Raw genomic sequence first — 21,501 nt, 5'->3', positions numbered from 1 at the left:
GATTTCGTATTCGAGATAAAAATACACGACATAACAATAATTTATTTATTTTAAATTTATTTTCAGTAAAAAGAACTATCTAAAATATCGATTATAAGTTATATAAGTACTCATTAATTACAATTCATAATTTCAAAATACTTGATGACTTATTCTCACAAATTAGACCGAAATAAATAAATTATGCCAACTTCTAAAATAATGATGAGTTAATGAACAAGGCTTCTATTGACAGGGGTTGTCGTTGTTGATGTGAATAATGTTGTTGAACGATGTTTTGTGTTCATAGTTGAGAGACTGTGTCGTAGTCAAATCATTACATGCACAAGAAAAAAGAAAAGAAAGAAAAAATATGAATAAAATAATAATACATCACATGTAAAACTTGTATACTTTAAAATATACCTTTTCATGCAAACAGTTGTAAATACATTGAAAAAAACAACAATACGAGGTCTCTGTGAAAATGAAAAACGTATTCTAGTTATTCAAATAGAGCGAATCTAAATACTAATATGAATAGAATGTTAACTTAGCGCCGTGACCTTAACAAAAGTGAGTTTGTTTGTTAAATTCTCCAATAATTGACCTTGAACTAGGGGGATTATATCAGGCTTGAGGCATGGGCAGAAACAGCATAATGTAAGTGATGATATCGTTTTGCAGAATTCGATCTAACTAATTTTAATTTAATTCAGTGGATTTCCCCATTTCGATTAAATTTTCTAGAAAAACCCAGTCAATCAATCAATCAATCAAGCAGCTGCCCGCATACCCCGCCCTCATAGTCAGAAAACAAAATGGCTCTCCAGAAAGTGACAAATTTTATCTCGCATTGGTACTTGCAGTATATACTCGTTACAGCGTTGTACATGTTGGAGCCATGGGAGAGGATGATTCTAAGTATCCTTTTGTTGTCACGTGGTGGTCTGGTTAATTTTAACTAGAGAGATAACCTCACTGGTGGTTTGTATACATTATCTGCTTGCGTGTTTCAGTACCAGCTTCAACCATTCTAAGAGTCTTGTATATCTATTTGTCCACGCCCGAAGAGATTTTGTACAATATGGTCAATCCAGCGAATTGAACAACAGAAATGTAAATTTTGTCAAAATACAGTGGATTCCCTGTAGTCGGAATGCACAATATAAATTTTTTAGTCCTGATTTTTACATGTACTCCAAAGACAGCGCCCGTTGCAAGTTTTTATTGTTACTGTTGTCGTTTATGAGTCACTGGTGACGGTATTCTGAGTGTGCGTTGCTAGTAAGCTGATTATTGCCTCAAAGGCTGTAAATATCTGTTTACCTCAATCAGTACCGGAGAATAGTCATAGTCCTCCATTGTCCTCCACCAGCACATACAAACATTTGTAATTAAGGCTGGAAGCAATGGGACTTTATTTATCAGTAACTCATACAACAACACTGCAACAATGGACTTGCAGGTAGTTACGACAATAGGACTATTTGTAGTAACATAATGAAAACAAAAATTAAACTAGCAAATACTAATAGATTACTTTAGGTGCATTGGAACACATTGATGTATGTACTTAAATTTGTCAGATGTTTGCATTGTGAGTAATTTCATGAAAAATACTGCATACACACACTAACATTGTAACATAAATTTGTTATGAGGTACGTTCTATCTCTCCATTTTAGATTACAAGAATTTTTGTTGTATGCTGTTTCCAAATTTTAGGTTATGCATAAATCGAAAGCAATTGTTACTTTTTTGTTAAGGATGGAGCAGGTTAACTAATTTGGAAATCTTCATTGAAATATAAATCAGGTACCAACCCCTGTTAACAAGGAAATAAGTACTTTGCAATTGCAATTTTCTTATTATGTCAAACCCAACTTTGGCCTCCTTTTTTGAATAGGAAATGGGCAAAATGTGTACAAATGGGATTCATAATTCATAACCATCATAATTTTTTTTTTTTAAATTACAATAAAATACTTTAGCAATGTTTAACGTGAAAAAAAATGAAGCCCTAAGCATGGCAGTTAACTCGATGGCGAATCTTTCTTAATATGTACCTGTTTTGAAACAAAATTGCACTGTTATCTGAACACTCGTTTGTCTAAAAGTGGAACCCTTTCTTAGTCGTGTTCAGGATACATCAAGTACAAGCTAAGATTCACGCTAATCTTGTATGTTTGCATATCACAGGAAGTAGTACAGAGTCTCATTGTCAGTTCATTTTTAGAACAATGTCCCTAGATTTACTCTTATTGATTTTCATGAATATAATATTAATTCTTTCCAAATGCATTTTGCACACTTTGTTAACCAATTCTAAGGATCTAGGCCGGTTCTTAAAAATGGAAAAGTTAACTTTTAAACATTGTATGAGATTGTCATTATTGACCAACAACCTTAAAATGTGATGATCGTCACATTTATATTTTGTTGCTATGGGTAGTATGGGACCCACATCCAACATGTGTATTGTGACAACCATCTGCCTTTAAACATGCATACGTTTAGTTCTTCCCATACATATGAAATTGTTCATTTCATGGATTTTGCATTTTTAACTTTAATTTAAGCCATTTGCCTTAAAGGATGGCAGTCGTCATGCCGCGTCCTGTTCGATATGGGACTCATAGCGACATATACAACGCGTGTAAAATACATTGTTTATTTACATGAAATTCGAACACGTGCTGTGGGACGATCACCGCACTTTAATATACGAGTGAAATTGAATGTCAATTTATCAAAGTTATAAGTAGCCTAATAATTAAATGGAGCTTTTCATAAATGTGTTATTTATGAAGCACGTAAACCAAATTATTGCATGCCTTTCATGCCTCCATTATCATGCAAATTTGATACTTTATTTGGATAGGAATATTTTGTGACCCAGTGGAGCATCTATTGAATGTTGTCACTTGTATTAAAAGACAATTGCTCTCGGGAAAACGTTTGTTCAAGATGGCAGTCCTAGATTTTGTTAACTGATGATGTTTGAGATTGTTTTGGGGACTAAAATTCATGTAAATCATCTGAGAGGCACATTATACAAATATCATAGTGAAAATGTTCATTTGTTCCCTATGCAAGGAAAGCGTTTCCTCTCCCAATGTTTGACAAACGATCTTCAGTGCTAGAGTTCAAATGCCCATATTCGGCAGGTAATACATACTTGGGTTTGTAAATGCTAACTTTTTACAGCAAGTCCAGAAGTATTGGGGCAGCCAATTTGCAAACTCGCTAGCGAATTGGCTAACTACTTGGGTTTTGACTAACCGGTTAGCTTTTGAATTTCGCTGCCGCCGTCTTGTAGTCACACCCACTCTGGGCGAATTTATATAACAGTAGGGAACAGTCGGTATACTTTAGGAGCTAATCAGCGACAATGTTCTTACAGTTGGATATCTATTTTGCTTTCAAATATACAAGGAAAAGTGTTCTATGTTCTTCATGTAATGAGGTTTTCGTATACAAATGATTGATTGTCCACGAAAAACGCTGAATGAAATCAATTTTTTTGGGATTGACTTAACGTTGCCCCAACAGATCATTTGGATGTGAAAGTTTGTTGTTTTCTGATTTGTAGAAAACTGTTTCTCAACTTTTCTCTTTATTTAGTTTCAAACAGTGTTCAAGATGGTTACCCCCATATAGTAAATATCGGTGGGTTAATCTCATTTATCATATTATCACTTGTACGCCAGCTGACTGTGGTCTCAGACAGACCAGGGAAACTACTTTCACATTATCATGCCTTGTGTAACAAAGCAAATCATTCTGAGGAATCCAGAAATGTACCAGGCTATGTAAAAACATTCTATGTCCCCTAATGTAATATAGACTCGCCAAGAGTGGACGCGACCACATGTCGTGCACCGGTGAAATTCGAAACCCAACTGTTTAGTCAAAACACAAGCAGTTAGCCAATTTGCTAGCGAGTTTGCAAATTGGCTGCCCCAATACCTCTGAGACTTGCTGTAATAGGTTTTGTACGTGATTGCATCAATTTTAGAAAATGTAGTAGTTATCGACAGTCTTGAGGATATGAAAATAATATACATGCATAAACATGCAGACGGGGACAGTCTCTTGGAACTAAAGTCCCTTGCGTGAAATGGTTTGCATTTTCAATCAAATGCCTTCGGTGTTCGAATGGTAAGGAAACACAATTACATTAGGTCCGAGGACTGTTGATAGCCTACTACTGTAGTTGTCCGTAGTTTATTTTTTAAGAATTAAGAATTTAAGAATTTTTTTATCAGAACCACAACAGACTGCAAGTCAACTGTTAATACAACGAACAAAAAATCGTTTTTTTTTTTATTTATTACAAGTGTAGAAAAAGACCCTGTGGGCAATATGCCTGGACATAAACTCAATTTCTTTATTGTATCAAACTTGGGGGCTGCACGTTTGTAAAGTAATTGCCTAAAGTATGGTATATAAACATTGGTGAGAGTGGTGAGGGGAACTGTTGTTTCCATGAAATGCATGAAACAAAATACTTTTTTTTAGATTTTCCTACATGATTTGAAGCAATATTTGTTGTTTGAATATGTATATCAATATCACGTCACCTACAATTGGTTTATGCCACCTGTCACATCACAAATCAGACACTGTATCATTGTACACAAGATCCATTGTCATGTGACCTTAACCACCATTTCACCAGATACTCTGTTCTGTTCAGTGATTGTCATGTCTCTCTACACCACCTATTTATTTGCACCGCCTCATGTCTACATGATGTTGGAGTGGCTTGACTGGATGTAGCTGCTCTAGATGGAGAATCTCACAACTGCTTTTTAAGTGTATCACCTGGACTGAATCCATTTCATAGTGTGTTTGGACAACTCACCACTGCAGTCAGACATTGTCAAACATTCCATTCATCCACAGTAGAGTGCTTCACCCACCTTTCATGATGCGTAAAATGTCTAAATTGCCATAAAAGAAAACCACAAGTAGTGCTAGATGTTGCACGATTAACAATACCATAGGATAAAGTTGAACAAACAGATTTTGGTGCTAATAGACTGCCCTCGGTGTTCTCCTCTTAGATTACTTTTGTTTTTATGCTTATGCTGAGTGTTATTTACATGTTAACAGGAGCCATAGCATAATTTCTTTGTATCAGGATAAGAAGAGGATTTTCTACCCTCCCCAAATGCAATTTTTGGTTGTTTATTCAACTTTGAAAATGGAGTATAGTGTTTAGGATGCCCATAGATTGAAATTCAGCTCAATACACCTTTCCTATAACTAGCGCCCTCTAGTGGCGAAGTGCTTCTGTGATGTGGAAATGACGTAGATGTAAGCGATGTAACAGTAAAGACATTTGGTTGTGTTGGTGTTCAATACTTTGCAAAACATTTATTGTTGGACACTAGTAATCAAAACATGCTGTGAACGACCCATCTTTTACCGATTCGTCACAGAAGTGTTTGGTTTGCGCAACATGTAGGAAGGGTGTACTGTGTATTAGGTCGACATGTTGTTTTTGGGGGGCGGCGGGCAAACTTTAGCTGTATTTTGGAAAATTCATGATTGTATGCAAATTAGAATAAATGTTTGAGAAATATAATGCATACTGACTGTGTAGTGCTCAAATATTAGCTGGAGTGTATTCCCACTTGTAGCTATATATGCTTAAACCCAATCCTTCATAGTGAATTAAAAACCCATTGAATATCCCTGTCACTTCAAATATTAGGTTTTGTACATTTCAGAATATAGATTTGAAAAGACAAAGCCAAAATAAGATTTAAATTACTGTTAAAATATCAATGAAAATTTTATATGTGTCATTCAATTTTTTTCATGGAGTTCTCATTGCGTAATGTGAGTGTTAGAGGTACACACTCTGGAATCAACACTGAATGAATGCATTGAAATCCCTGTATCTTAAATGATGGTGTGTTTGAATGTATTTACATTTTACATAGTATGTGACCAATATCGAGTGTATGTGGTGTTGACTACCACTGCCTTCTAACATTAGATTTGAACATGTGCGATAATAATTCTTGTTAAATTATTATTAAAATCATACTTTCTAACCAAAGCAGTATTTTGGATTGATCTGTTTGAAAAATAAAATTTGTGTTAAATAGAACTGAATTGTGCATGCTGTATGCTTTGTGAATTTTGTACCATTTTATAAAACAGACCCCCCCCCCCAAATATAAAGATCTTCTCTTATATTTGTATATATTACTAATTTAAGAAACGAGGCAGAAAAAATAAGAATCATTGTGACAAAATGTTAACAAGACATCAAAATAAAATAAAAATATAAACGTTCGTCTCAAATGACACCAACATTGTCGTTATAGAGAGTTGCATTGACTCTCATAAAATTAGGAACACTCAGAAATTATCAAAGTGTGCACATTTCTGGCATCATCACAGTACTCTCCATTGTCAAAGTCAAAATTAGGATAATTTGATTTTAGTTTCAATACTGCTACAATATATCATCACACATATGTATATATACATGTAAATTGAATGACAAATGTATAGATATATCTCAAAAAATGTTATGAAATGTACATGTAGTACTGGTAGGGGTGTGACCATTATACGACTTTGAGGGGGATTTAGAAAAAATAAATATGCACATATAAACTTCTCTTGCGTACTACTGGAATATTTATCAAGTGTCATTTATCAAAAAAGTAAAAAAACTTATGATAGCTATGCAGAATAATTTGTAAAACCAAATGAAGGAAAGTTTATTCTACAATCTCCATCTTGACAGATTCAAATGGTTGACCCTCTGATGAGAAATTATTTGTACCAATTTATGTTCATATAGCTGCAATAAGAGTACTATTATAGTGTTTTTGAGTTTAATCAAAGAGCACATAGGTTTGAAATCAAGGGGATGTCACTATTTTATCTGCGTTCCGTTGACAACCACATAACTCACAGCATCAGTGTAAAAAATAAATAGTAGATAATCCAACAACTGTGAATATTTAAACCATGTTCTCAACTATTAATGTCTGATCCACATACACGCAACACAGTACTGAGTATCAAGACAATGGAGCATCCATTTCCCGCTAGGTTCATTACAACCCCTGCTGATGGACAGGACACCTTCTTTCACAAACAATATAAGAAACTAAAGCATGTGCTTTATTCTTTGTATTTCGACTGGCTCATTGTTTCTGGTATGTATCTGTATGATTTCAACGAGACGGTAGCTATCTGTATCCTTTTCGCAAAACTCGCTGTGCTGTGTAGTCAGTGTAAATTGTTTATATAACCTTTTCTCAACTGATGTCAATTTTATTTGCTAAAAAGTTTATTATTACACATTCCAAGGTCAATTTTCACAAAATAAACATGCAAAATTTATTCCAAAATGTGTAGGGAAGACAGTTGTGTTCATTTCGGTCAAAACTAACAAGGAAGTGGTAGAAAAATGCTTAAAAATATGTGAAATGTTGGAAGAAAGAAAAAACATGAGGTGTTTAAAGGTAACTTAATTTGCAAATTTTTACATTTTTTATATCTATCTTTAATATTCACATGCTGATACATATCAAATTGAATGTATTATAGAGATTCAAAATTCAGCGAGTGTACATAAATTTAAAATTAATAGGTTCATCACACCAACTTATTGGTTATTTTACCATGAAATATGATTTGATGGTGTAAACTGATGTAAATTAATTTCCCAGGTCAAAGGTTGTCAACATACCAAAACACAAAACAGATTAATTTAAACATTTTTTAAATTGTGGAATTGTTTAACCTTCAATTTACTCATCTTCTACAATTTTAAAATCAGAGAAATATTGCATTGGATGCTAACAGTAAATATGCATGCACAACTTTTGCTGCTTTCCTGAAATATACAATGTCGTTCCATTACACAAGCATGCATACCCATCTAAATCTTCTTTCAGGTTGATCAGTAAACACAAGCGGTTTATGCATGCAATGAATAGTATGGTTGCTATGTGTTGAATCTAGTGATGTGATGTTTCATGGTCGTGTGGGCATGCATTAGACTGGCGCTGTCGGGGCGATTAATTTGTTTTTGTAGTTTAAATAAAATTAAAAATATCGTGAAATGGAGGTGTTAGCGCGAAATCACATCTGTGATTTCGCAGTTACAGGTGATTTCGCGCTAACACCTCCATTTCGCGATTTTTTTTTAATTTTATTTAAACTACATGTACAAAACAAATTAATCGCCCCGACTGCGCCAGTCTAGGCATGCATGTTCTCTTCCTCTGTAGTAAAGTCTGCCTTGTTTTTGCTTATGAGTACAGTTGTAGAGAAATATTTGGGTAGGTGGATGGGGATTGTGCCTGTAGACTTTGCTTGGGTGGTGATCAAATTGGAATGTATTTCACATAAATTGTTTCATGTTTGTGTTTTCTTTAATTGAATGCGTTCAGACTCTATCATCTTTAGCTTAATGGGTATGACATGCTATTCAGCGTATGTGTTCCTGCCGTCACGACTACGCATGCTGTTTGAATACGTCGGGCTGCTAGAAGCTGCTGATATGGCGTTTACATGACATCGGTGGATGAGGGTCACACAGCCGATTTTATACATCACTAGATTCTCTGCTTTTATTAAAAGACAAACTACAAACACTTATTTAACATTCCTTCATCCATTCCCAGAACGATGTTGTTTTTTTGTTACAACATTTGAATACGTTTAAATAAAAATCAATTTGTACATTTTTTTCAGTTAATTTTTTATTGACAATTTTCAGAAGCTTTGTGCTATATTTTCATCTGCAGCTTCATTATTCTGCCATGAGAATTTTTATTCATCCTTGATATATGTATATGAAAATGTTTACCCAGAGAGACTTTGACATGTTATGCTAGACATGTGTAGTTGCCACAATGTCGTCTGCACAAATTTGATTCTGTACCCTATGAGCAGCATTTGAAGACACAGGTGTGCGACTTAGATATTTTTGCTATATACTGATTCCTACATGTTCGATTTATTCAATGGGAAAACGAATTTAAAAAAATTAATTTTTCAAAATTTGAACAGTTTTGGAAATAATTGTAAAACAATAAAATTTTCCAATATTTTGCGGTAGATATGCCTGGATACCAGAGTACTATTTTACTAGTTACCCCTCTTCACTAGATTTGCTAATAGTTCATATTGTTTTTTTTAAAAGTAGAAGAATTTAATGGTTTCTGTCTGTCATGTGTCCATCTGCACATTATCATATGCAAATACAGTACATATATTTTCTGATTGGTTTAGTTATAGTCACTCGCAGGAAATCACAAAGGATTCTAGTCGTTCATTCTATTTTTTTGTTAAATTGCACATTTTTGAAAAAAAACACTTTATGTACTTTCAGCTGATATTTTGTCTTGGTGGGCAGTTGATGACCATGACATTCATGATTGACAAATATATCATGCTGTCACAATGTTGCCTCTGTTAGAATCGTTGTATTTTATTGCCAGAAAATGTACTTGTTATTGACAAAGTTGGCGTTTATACTAGTCTTGCAAACAAAATTTTCAAAGGCTCTTTAAAATACAAGGCCAACGAGTGCCAAATTAAATTAGTTATAATCATCATGTTAAATTAATAGTTTATAACTTACCTTTGGTGTACCGGTAATTAATATTGAATCATTGAAACCGAGGCCACATTAAAAGCATTCTATCATTTTCAATACAAGTCTAATACCATGTAAAATTATTTTAGTTTTATATACCAGGTACATGAAATTCTAGCAATGCAAGATATGATCTACTTAGTTTGATTTAGTGATTTTGTATTTATTTAATTATGCAATAAACTATTGTCTCTGTCAGTATAAATCAGGTTTGCGTCTACTCACTCTACATTATAATAGTGTGCTTCTTCAACAACATGGCACTGAAAACTACTAGTCATGCGATTATTTTATTCTGTGGCCCATTGGATACATAGGGGGGGGGGGGGGTCCTGCATAAATCAACAGAAAAACATGCACACACACACGCATACACACATACAGACAGGGTAACTGCAAAGACTCCCATTGTATGCTTCGCACAGAGGAAACAAAAAAAGCTTAGAGAGAAATCCCATGTGCTTGAGTATTGGAGATAATAATTACAAGTAAGGAATTCTTTGAAACACATCTCCAATACAAATAAAAAAAAACTCCCATCATTGAAGTATATGTTTCAACGCAAAACTAATCAAGGCTGTGCATTGTCCCAGAGAATCTATGTACCAAGTTTTATTGAAATCCATCAAGTAGAAAATGGTGGAACATGCATATAGACAGACTTCCATTGTGTGCCCCACACGGAAGTCAAAAATATATAGTCACTGCACTTTTATAATACCCAGTACATGTAATTTGAAAATACCATCCATCTTAGCACTGGAGGAAGCAAGTCTTGTGGGCAAAACGTACGCTTGACCTTGGCCCATCTTTTAGACAGAAATTGAATGATATATTGGCATAGCCACCCTACCTTATATCAAGGGTGGAATTTGCAGATTTTCTTTCAAATGATTTGTTTACAATATGTTCCTTTGTCCAAATTTGACCAAATAGATGAACAAAAATACATGTAGTATGGACACAAGACGGTACATATTTTCACTGCACAATAACACAGTGCAACCTTTCGAGAAGTAAATCTCATATGACTTGTTAATTTAAAGAGGTTTTCCCATTGCACGTACACAAACTATCTTTCAATGGAGAAAAAAAATTACAAATTAATCTGAAATACGCATTTTTTTTATTTATTACTTCATTTCAAATAAACTGAATTTTTGTGTGTAATAAAAGTGACACTTCTAAAGTACAAAACAATAACATTACAGGAAATCCCAAGGCTGATGATGTGATATGGCATCACAAAAAATGTTTGTTCTTCCTAATTGCGTAATGAGAGATCAGAATGGAATACACTTGGTGTATCTTGTGCAATTGAAGTACTTCCATGTATATGTGATGAGGGGCACTGTCGTTATGTACATATTTGAAGAGGGCAGATGGCCAATAGTGAAGTTCTTTATGAAAGACTGATGCCTTTCACTGATAGTTTAAAGGTCTTCATCATCAGAGTCACTTTCTTCTTCCATTGATTCCTGGAGATAAATAAAAATAAATACAGAGATGTGATTTTTTTTTGTCCATCAGTGGCAATGTTTGAACAAACTAGCAGCCTGTTGGCTGTTTGAGATGCATAATGAGAAAGGAATATCAAATCAATCAGTCTAGCCATTTTCAAGAAACAAAATATTCACAAAAATTATAAATAAAATCTGAGAGAGAACCACTCAAGGTAAATTTGTAGTGAGAATGAACTCATATGTCAGTTTTTAAAAGGAAGTTAAAATGTAAAGTTGACAATGGTAAACAACAATAAGTAATATGAATAGCCCTGCTCTGTTGACTGTCAACAGCAGAGCAAAATTCTATATTCCTGACACTTTGGCCAAAGTGTGTGATGTGTTGAATATGGCACATCAAAAGAAGAAAACTTTCACAAGTGCACTACTTTTGAACATATGTATTCAGACACATCTACAATAGAAATTTGTAAAACCATTAGTAGGACAATGCTCACCTTGGCATATTTTTCAGCTTCTTCTGCAATGTCTTTTGGTACTAGCTGATGTTTACCATTTGTTATGTCACCAACCCAACTCAATTCTAATTCAAAAGCTTTATCTTTTACTTCATCATGTACTATATAAATTCTATAAAAATATAAGAGGTTACTCAGGTATTATAAAGAGCGATTTCCAGTTACTCAAATCCTATTAAGTTTTGCTTTAAAGCTGGCAAGGCTTCTGATTGTTGATGAAAACATTCCCTATCATCATTTCGACAAATTTGATCAACTATCAAAACAAAACAGGGTGTTGTGTTATCTGGAAGTATAGTACCTATGTATAAACTTTGAACTGAATCAGGCCATATCGTATGAATCAGCAGAGGAATTAGCACGAAAAAAAATAAAAACAAGCCATGCATGGCACAGTCCCAGTTAGTTATCAAATTTAAGATATATAGTTTTGTTTATAGTAATATAATTGGAATATAACCATATCAGGAATATGATTATGATAATTGTTTAACATTAAAATCGTCAAACAAGTACTTGTCCATATTGGGAGATATTGCTCTGGAACAGCATTAATTAAAACAAAATCAGCCATTTTGAATACATGTATATATCTATAACATGATGTATAAGGAATATATATAATTTGAACATAATCAGTCAAAGTATGTCAGAGATATGGCTCTAGAAGCCCATTCATTAAAACAAAATGGCCACCAGTCATCCATTTTGAATCCGATCTGAAAAATAAAATGATGTGCATCAGGAACTCGTAATGACTAATGTACTATGTACTAAGTTTGAACAAAATCCATTCATAAATGCCAGAAATGCTTGATATTTGATGATTTTTTTATCACAAAAATGGCCACCATTCGGCCATTTTGATGGAACTGTCAAACCAATATATCTGTATATCTATGACATGATGTATAATGAATTTTAAAAATTTGAACATAATCAGTCAAAGCAAGTCAGATATGGGTCTAGAAGCCCATTCATTAAAACAAAATGGCCGCCAGTCAGCCATTTTGAATCTGATCTGAAAAATAAAATTGTTTGTATCAAGGTCACATAATATCTAATACCAAGTTTGAACAAAATCCATATGTAAACAGCAGAGAAATGCTTGATTTTGATTATTTTTTTGCACAAAAATAGCCGCCATTCGGTCATCTTGAATCAGATCGTGAAACAAATTGATGTGCATATGTATAATATCATGTATGATGTATGTGTGAAGTTTGATCATGATTCGTCCAGGCATTTCTAAGATACAGGTCCGGATGCATGCACGGACGCACAAGGGTCAAAACATAAGTTCGTGTTTTTTCTAACAAAATGGCCACCAATTGGCCATCTTAGACCGAATCTCAAAAAAAAAAATTGATGTGCACCTATAACCCAAAATGCATGATCACCATACAAAGTTTGATTGAAATCACCCTGTTCATCTACAGACACGTTTAAATATTAGCAAATTTGAGAGACAAAATGGCTGCCAATCGCCATATTTAATCAAATCATAATGAAAATTAGCAGGTCGAACCCAAATTACCGATAATAGTCCTTGTTTTCACCCGAACAGGGACTAAAAATCTGGTCTACCACTGCTATGGCAACAGCCAAAAAACCTGATTTTTTAATAGCTTTGCGCCAAATGTATCTCATCCTGCAATTATAGGACTAAAAACCTCAAACATAGCTCATCTCACTCAGCTTGAGGGTCGGTACAAAATTACTATTTGTTTTTTTACTCTTCTTTTACTTTTAACTCTTCTGCGATTATTTTGGCTGTGCCGATTTTGTTCATGCTTGGCAGGCAGGTCATACAGTCCCTCTAGTTGATAGGTAAAATTGAAAAAAAATTTCCCGGCCCCACCATGCCATGGCAAAAGCCCAAAAAACTGATTTTCGAGTATTTTCGCCCTGAATATATTACCAACTACCAGTCTTGTAATAACATTTTTATTTTGACTAAGTTGCGCACCGATGAGAGATCACTAGCATTGTTAACATTGTCCCAACGCAACTTTGACTTTGAATCTAGAATCTAGAAAATACAACCACAAAATGGTCTGAAATAATAATTATATAACACTCCTATAAATATATTACTAACACTCCTAGTAATAAAGTGAAGTGACTTCCGAAGACTGAATTCTCTTTGTGAACTTCGCCCTGTTTTTAGTTATAAACCAACGTTAGCTTCATGTTCATGGCAACAGCCGAAAACATGTTTGTTTGTTGAGCAGAGCGAAGCAGATCACCAACAGTTTGTTTTATTAGGAGTGACACATAAATGTATATTTAATTAGAGCAGCAAACAATGCCATTATCTTCAGGTGTGAACGACATATTCTTGCCCACCCATCAATGTAGAAATGCAACCATACAATATACTGTAGAATACTTTATTTTCGCTTGGAATTTATTTTCGCTATTTTCGCTGAAGGGATGATTCCGTGAAAATAAAATCCAGCGAATATACATTTTTTCCTATATTTTACATTAATCTAATCAAAAATCAGTGAAAATAATTTCCAAGCAAAACGCCCAAAAAGCCTTTTCAGCGAAAATTAATTCCAGCAAAAATAAATTATTCCACAGTAGCACTTTACTGGCACTTTTAATACAATGCCTATATGAGAACCACTAATTTTGGTATTATAATTACTTTAAACTTGTTTGATGGCCTGAACATGATTAATGATTTACAGAATTGACAATGTATACATGGCACACAGTATTTACCATGTATTTGGTGTTATTTCTGTGATTTGCTTCATATGATAGCAGCAACTATGGGTTTGCTAATAAGTTTAAGTTCACAAACAATGAGTTTAAACATAATAACTCGTAGAAACTATGAGTATGTATTAACACCATTGCTAATTGGAACAGGTCTATAGCATTGTGGAGTAGTCAATAGCATTGTAGACAGGTCAATGGCCTATTGAAATTATTAATAGCATTGTAAAGTGGTCAACATCATTGTGGAGTGGTCAATAGCATTGTAGACTGGTCAATGGCATTGTAGAGTGGTCAATATCATTGTGGAGTGGTCATTATCATTGTGGAGTGGTCATTATCATTGTGGAGTGGTCATTATCATTGTGGAGTGGTCAATAGCATTGTAGACTGGTCAATGGCATTGTAGAGTGGTCAATAGTATTGTAGAGCGGTCAATAGCATTGTGGAATGGTCAATAGCATTGTGGAGTGGTCAATAGCATTGTGGAGTGGTCAATAGCATTGTGGAGTGGTTACTAGCACTGTACAGTGGTCAGTATCATTGTAAGGTGGTCAATAGCATTGTAGAGGGGTCAATAGCATTGTGGAGTGGTAAATACCATTGAAAAATAGTCAATAGCATTTTGAGCTGTCATCAACCACCAAAGTTGTATACAATGATCTCCAAGTTTCAGGAGAAACCCCAATGGTCAACACATCGTCTAGACCTAAATTGCAAAACAGAATATATAACTTACATTTTTGCTACTTCTTTGACTAACTCTTTCATGGTCATATCCTGCATTTTCAATTTTTCTATTTCAGTCTTGGCTGCCTGTTTGGCTTTACCTGTCGAGCATCCATGATAGCCCTAATTGAAGGCAAGAAGTTACAATGATATATAGATACATGTATATCTGATGTGTTCAAACAGATGACAAATTACCCAGTCTCCATCAAAATGTCTAAAGCTTACCCCTTAAGCTGCAATATTTTAGCAATGGCAGTTTTGGGAACATCCAACAAATTATTGCAACTTTTTCAAATACTGTTGTGTAACATAAAAATCAACAATAGAGCACTCATGCACCCAGGGCATTTATACTTGAATAATTTCATGTCTACTTACCCATGAGACACCTGATGGATCTATTGAATACAACTGTGGACCATCATTTTCATAAGACCCTAATATAACTCTACAAGAGATGGAGATGGATTATTACTACGGTTTTATTATTGCAGATTTCTTAGCTCATTAATCTAGGATTTAATACATCAAGTTTACCACACATTTTGGAACATACAACTTATAACAATTCCAGATTTTACCATTACACAAGTGAGGGTTGAACCTCAAAAAACTATAAAATATTAAGTTAATTCTTACCCACATCCAAATGGTCGTACTGAACTGTAAAGTGTGTATGCATGAATATACATAGCTACTCTGTCTGTGAGATACTGAAATAGAAACACATCAATCATATCAGGAGAGTCACAAGGCAATACATTAAATCTTTCTATTTTTTATGAGATATAATACCTACTATATATGTATGTAAACAAATTGTTTTGTGTATTCCTTTTTTATTGAAAGACCTCACCTATGTTCAGTAGAAGTGGTGAACATCATAAAAAGAATATAACTTCTGATGAACTAATTACTGGTATTCCAAGAGGTTCTGGGAGCCATTGTGTTTTACAATTGTAGAAACTGTCCATATAATCATGCTTTACTCAGCCTGCCAAAGAGGGCAGTTATACACCTGTCCATATTGTGTTCAACCTGCTATAAAAAGGGCAGTCTTCGTGTATTTTGATAATCTGCCTGCCATAGGAGGGTAGTTACACCTGTCAATTTTGAAAATCTGCCATAAGAGGGCAGTCTTACACTTGTCCATTTTGATAATCTGCCTGCAGAGGGCAGTCATACACCTGTCAATTTTGATACTTTACCAACAATAAAAGTCATACACCTGTCAATTTTAATACACTGCCTTCCACAAGAGGGCAGATTCACATCCATGCTCTTGACGAAGAAGTAAGAGGGCAGTCTCACACCTGCCATGTTGATAATCTGCCATAAGAGGGCAGTCTTACACCTGTCCATTTTGATAATCTGCCTGCAGAGGGCAGTCATACACCTGTCAATTTTGATACTTTACCAACAATAAAAGTCATACACCTGTCAATTTTGATACACTGCCTTCCACAAGAGGGCAGATTCACACCCATGCTCTTGACGAAGAAGTAAGAGGGCAGTCTCACACCTGCCTTGTTGATAATCTGCCATAAGAGGGCAGTCTTACACCTGTCCATTTTGATAATCTGCCTGCAGAAGGCAGTCATACACCTGTCAATTTTGATACTTTACCAACAATAAAAGTCATACACCTGTCAATTTTGATACACTGCCTTCCACAAGAGGGCAGATTCACACCCATGCTCTTGACGAAGAAGTACCTTAAGTGGAATGGGTGATCCATAGGTTGATCTGTAATTTGCTGCTTCATCTCTGGCAGTTTCTACAATCTTAAAAAGAAAAAAAAATCAAAGAAAGCTTAGAAAGAACTCCCATGTGCTGAGAGTATTGGAGACACATTAAATATAATTCGAAATTACTTAGCTGAAAACTAATTATGCAAATCAGAAAATTAATATGACCAGATTTGAGTGTAAAACTAATGAGGTCTGCGCAATGTAACAGAAAATCTATGTCTCCAAGTTTAATTGAAATGTGATTAGAACCAAAAAATTATGAATTATTATGCTTATTAGGGAATTAATATGAACAGATTTTTACCCCAAACTAATTAGGTTTGTACATTGTCCTAGAGCATCTTTGTACTAAGTTTCATTGAAATGGAATAATTAGCACCGTGAAAACTCCGAAATTTCGACCCCTCTAAAAATTTGGCCGCCTATTTATTTGCCGGGTTTCGGTGTTTTATTTACCTCCAAATTTTCGACTCCACTAAAAATTGCCGACTCATTCTTATTCGAAAATTGCGACCAGTTTTAGTTTTCCCCCAAACGAAAAAAAAACCGATGTGAGCGTTCAAACGGGACCTTCCTCAAAGGCATGAATCCGGGTTTCTGATTGACTGAGAGATTTTTATTTTATTGGTAACGAAAATATATTCTAAATAAACGAAGTTTCAAATAAAAACGAAGACAAAAATCTCGGCATGCTGCGTTTCTGAATTGTTGATTATTACTGTACTCAGTAGTGATTATAATAATGTACACAAAATAAATTTGTTGAATGGTTATGAAATACAAATAAAAGTCAACTTAGTTTCATCGTAAGCGAATGATTCCGGTCTCGTATAAACGTTTGATGCTGTAGGATATCCGCCATGTTCTCTTAGGTCAAATAGGTCAAATCGCTAATTAACCAATCAAAAAGCTGGATGATGCGAAAACGACATGATTTTTTTTAAATAAAAAAATTAGTTGTTTTTAAAAAATAAACTGGTCATCTGAAGAATAATTTAACATTGTTCACAGTGATAACAGCTCATTCTCGAAAGGAAGCTTACCCACTCACGCTAGTCACGATAAAAATCATACACGTGTACTCTTGAATAGACAGACGTCAATGACTACGGTAAAACTTAGACTCTATTTTAGCCGGCAGGATTGATTGAAATGTCCGAAAAATGACGCCAAAATACACCTTAAAAGTCCCATTTTATTTTCTTAAATCCCATTATATTTTTTAATCCAAGGGCGAATTTACGGCAGAATTTGGTCCCTCAAATCACCGGTACGGTGCTCAAATAAGGGACACGTGAGCTTTGATTCTAACCGGATACATTGCACTGGGTCGGGGAGATCGTTTGCTAAACTTCCATGTATCTTTTGTCCAATGGGTACCTGTACTTCGAACATTCGCAAGTTTTCCTAGGTAGTGCGAGACAGCTTTGTCTTTTGACCTATTAGTTTTGTGCTGACCTCTTCTCCGCGTCTTGATGTTTTGTTTTGCTTGTCATAATACTCACTGATTGATGACTTTGTTTAGATTTTGAGTTACAACTCGGCCACGACCTTTGCTTTTACCGTGAAACATGAGGAAGTTTACGTCAATTGACGGACATTGCATTTTTTAAAAACTAATGAAGCACACTGTCTATCATCCCCATTTTTTTTTGCTGATTACTATTCTGAAAAATTCGACCGTCCGAAAATGCACCTTAATTTTGACTCTAAAAACACGTCACATTTCTAACACAAATTATTTAAAACCGGTCGAAATTTTGGAGTTTTTACGGTACTTTAGATATCAGTGTGAAAGATTAAAATTGGTTAATTATGCAAATTAGGTAATTAATATGTACAGATTTTAACCCACAATTATTCAGGTCTGTCTATTGTCCTACAGCATCCATGTACATTCATTGATATGTGATGTATAGTACCTGAGATATCAGTGTGAAAGTTGGTTAATTATGCAAATTAGGTGATTAATATGCACAAATATTTACCGGAAACTAATTGGGTCTGCATAATTCTAGATTCATTGAAATATGATGATTAGTACTTTAGATATCAGTAGAAAAGCTGAAAATTAATTATGCAAATTAGGTAATTAATATGCACAATTATTTACCCTAAAACTAATCAGGTCTCTGCATAGTCCTAAAGGATCTATGTACCAAGTTTCATTGAAATGCGATGATTAGTACTTGAGATATCAGTGGAAAAACCGAAAATTGACTAATCATTATGCAAATTAGGTGATTAATATGCACAAATATTTATCGAAAACAATCAATCTCTGCATAGTCCTTGAGTATGTAAGTACCAAGTTTCATTGAAATGTAATGCTAACTACTTATATCAAATGCTGAAAATTAATTAATTATGCAAATTAGGTAATTAATATGTACTGATATTACCATAAAAACTATCAGGTCTGTGCAGTGTCGTATGACATCTATGTACCAAGTTTCATTGAAATGTGATGATTAGTACTTGAGATATCAGTGGAAAAACTGAAAATTGACTAATCATTATGCAAATTAGGTAATTAGTATCCACGGATTATTACCAAAAACTAATCAAAACCTAGCATTAGTTCAGAGCATCTATGTACCAAGTTTCATCAAAATCCAATGAGTGGTTGTTTAGATATCAGTGGAACAGTCATGGAACCACTAAAAAATAGCTAATTATCATGCAAATTAGGTAATTAATATGCACGGATTTTTACCAAAAATTAATCAAATCTGCGCATATGTTCAGAGCATCTATGTACCAAGTTTCATCAAAATCCAATGAGTGGTTCTTTAGATATCAGTGGAACAGTCATAGAACAGCTAAAAATTAGCTAATTATCATGCAAATTAGGTAATTAACGAGCATGGATTTTTACCAAAACCTAATCAAATCTGCGCATTGGCCCAGAGCATCTATGCACCAAGTTTCATCAAAAACCGATGTATGGTTCTTGAGATAGCAGTGGAACAGTCGGACACACATACACACATACACACATACACACATACAGACACACTAACTGCAAAGACTCCCATTTTGTGCTTCGCACATGGGAGTCAAATATGATTGTCTTGTCAGGTTTTTGAGTAGTTGGTTACTGCCAAAATAGCAGCTGCCAAAAAGAAATAGTAATGTATGAGACAAGAATACATGTAAGAAAAAAGGCAAAAAGTATGAAGCGGACTGTCAATTTTGATGAGCTGTAATGGCAACAGTACCTCCGACTACAAAACATACCTGCCGTGCATCTGCAAGGAGACCAGCAACTGCCTAAGAAAACAAATCATTGAACAGGTATTAACCAAGATCACATAGTCTACATCAGTATTATGCTAGGTAATTCAGTAAAGTACCATAAAACTAGAAGTCTCTGATGGGGAAGTGATCATCTCTCAATAAGGTTTTATAGACTTACCATGCCCACATGCTTATCAACATGAAATATTCTTTTATTTGCCCCGACTTCATATAATTTGGATAAGACAAGTTTTTCGACACCAAAAACTATCCCATCTTTACCACGTATAGCAATAGCAGTTCTGAAGTAATAGACACAAATATCAGCAATTATTAGCACACATGTGACTGTGTGGATCAAGTGTCAATCAGTTTGAGCAGTAGGTTCAATTCAGCTACATTGCAATATAGAATACATTGTTTATTTATCAAAAATTCTAAAATGTGATAGGTTAGGAAAGATGTTTTATGCTGAAAAAAAAGATTGGGCACTATCTCATTTCTTTTTGTAGACTATTACCTTACCAAAGTCCTTGCAAAGCAATGTCAACTTCACAAGAGTTATAAATTAGTCTGTCGCTTTTTTTAGTTTTTTGTTTGTCTGCATCAAACATCTTCATGCACGATTAATTAATTAAATTACGGAACACTGAAATCATGTGAAATAACCAATATTATACATGTTAAGTTTACAATATTTAGTTCTTGTGGAGTTGACAAAATCTTTGTCAAATATCATTTTTCTAACTCAAGATAATTCCCTCCTATAGCTATACACATACTCACCCACTATTTTCAACAGCTTTGATTGCATATTCTACTTGAAATACCCTGCCATCAGGAGAAAATTGAGAGGCTGAAAGATCATACTGTAAATAAAAATAAAAACAGTGTAACACATTGACAAATTTCAACAGGTGAAGGTGTGAAAAAAAAACTACTAAATTATTTTTAGATTCTAATGGTTCGGACCTTTACTCAGAATGAATTTAACAGTTCTAATGGGAGGTTGCAACATATTCGATGTGTACAAGTGATTATTCAAAACAACATACGAGTACTACCGACAGACTTGTTAACCACAGTCCGAGACTGACGCTCTTGAATGTTTTGCTTGATCATGCGAAGTCATGCTGCATCAATGACGCTTTGTTAATACACAGGACTCGTTCTCTGAGATGTTCATTGATAAATTACCCATTTTAATAATACACGTATTCACTACATACTTACCCCAGTACCGATAGAACTCATGATATATTATTCTAATATTTTGTCCACTTGTGAATAATATTTTCTTACTTTCTCGTGTTGCCTCCAAAATGGCGGAATTAAACTACGCATGCGTAAAATCTGACCCGTTTCTCGATAAGTTCAAAGTTGAAAGGTTAATTGTGTTGAACCGGTATATTTCTACAGCTATGTAATATTAATGATATTAT

General features: G+C 34.4%; 2 protein-coding genes across 3 annotated transcripts; one reads left to right on the top strand and one right to left on the bottom strand.

Annotated features, from left to right (window-relative positions):
• Window positions 1-694: 694 nt before the first annotated feature.
• On the top strand, window positions 695-9,830 carry LOC102809073 (serine palmitoyltransferase small subunit A-like). Of its 2 annotated transcripts, none has more exons than XR_013422749.2 (2): window positions 695-903; window positions 4,664-6,055. XR_013422749.2 is itself a non-coding variant. In XM_085492772.1 (2 exons), exons 1-2 carry the CDS (start codon window positions 801-803, stop codon window positions 8,537-8,539), a joined length of 228 nt encoding a protein of 75 aa, XP_085348898.1. In that variant the 5' UTR covers window positions 696-800; the 3' UTR covers window positions 8,540-9,830. The 2 variants fall into 2 exon arrangements, 1 of the variants encoding a protein (XP_085348898.1); XM_085492772.1 differs by lacking the exon at window positions 4,664-6,055 and adding an exon at window positions 8,415-9,830 and having other exon boundaries at window positions 696-903.
• An 898-nt stretch (window positions 9,831-10,728) lies between these two features.
• On the bottom strand, window positions 10,729-21,402 carry LOC100367785 (proteasome subunit alpha type-3-like). The gene is made up of 10 exons (XM_002740401.4): window positions 21,293-21,402; window positions 20,846-20,928; window positions 20,238-20,361; window positions 20,060-20,092; window positions 16,784-16,852; window positions 15,708-15,781; window positions 15,447-15,516; window positions 15,076-15,188; window positions 11,586-11,718; window positions 10,729-11,103 (listed from the first exon to the last, which is right to left on the bottom strand). The coding sequence occupies exons 1-10, from the start codon at window positions 21,311-21,313 to the stop codon at window positions 11,059-11,061; spliced, it is 765 nt and encodes a 254-aa protein (XP_002740447.1). The 5' UTR covers window positions 21,314-21,402; the 3' UTR covers window positions 10,729-11,058.
• Between the last annotated feature and the right edge of the window lie 99 nt (window positions 21,403-21,501).

This window comes from Saccoglossus kowalevskii, chromosome 2, assembly GCF_978046115.1.
Source record: "Saccoglossus kowalevskii chromosome 2, keSacKowa6.1, whole genome shotgun sequence".
Lineage (NCBI taxonomy): Eukaryota > Metazoa > Hemichordata > Enteropneusta > Harrimaniidae > Saccoglossus > Saccoglossus kowalevskii.
The sequence above is the reverse complement of the archived record's forward strand: the minus strand, read 5'-3'. Positions and strand labels throughout refer to the sequence as shown.

Excerpts from the sequence above, each read along its gene's own strand:
- LOC102809073 (XM_085492772.1), top strand. The coding sequence starts at position 801 with ATGGCTCTCCAGAAAGTGACAAATTTTATCTCGCATTGGTACTTGCAG. Across the intron at positions 904-8,414 it reads ATGGGAGAGGATGATTCTAA|ACTCTATCATCTTTAGCTTA; the intron begins GTATCCTTTTGT and ends GAATGCGTTCAG.
- LOC100367785 (XM_002740401.4), bottom strand. The coding sequence starts at position 21,313 with ATGAGTTCTATCGGTACTGGG. Across the intron at positions 15,782-16,783 it reads GATCACCCATTCCACTTAAG|TATCTCACAGACAGAGTAGC; the intron begins GTACTTCTTCGT and ends TTTCTATTTCAG. Across the intron at positions 15,189-15,446 it reads ATCCATCAGGTGTCTCATGG|GGCTATCATGGATGCTCGAC; the intron begins GTAAGTAGACAT and ends GCCTTCAATTAG.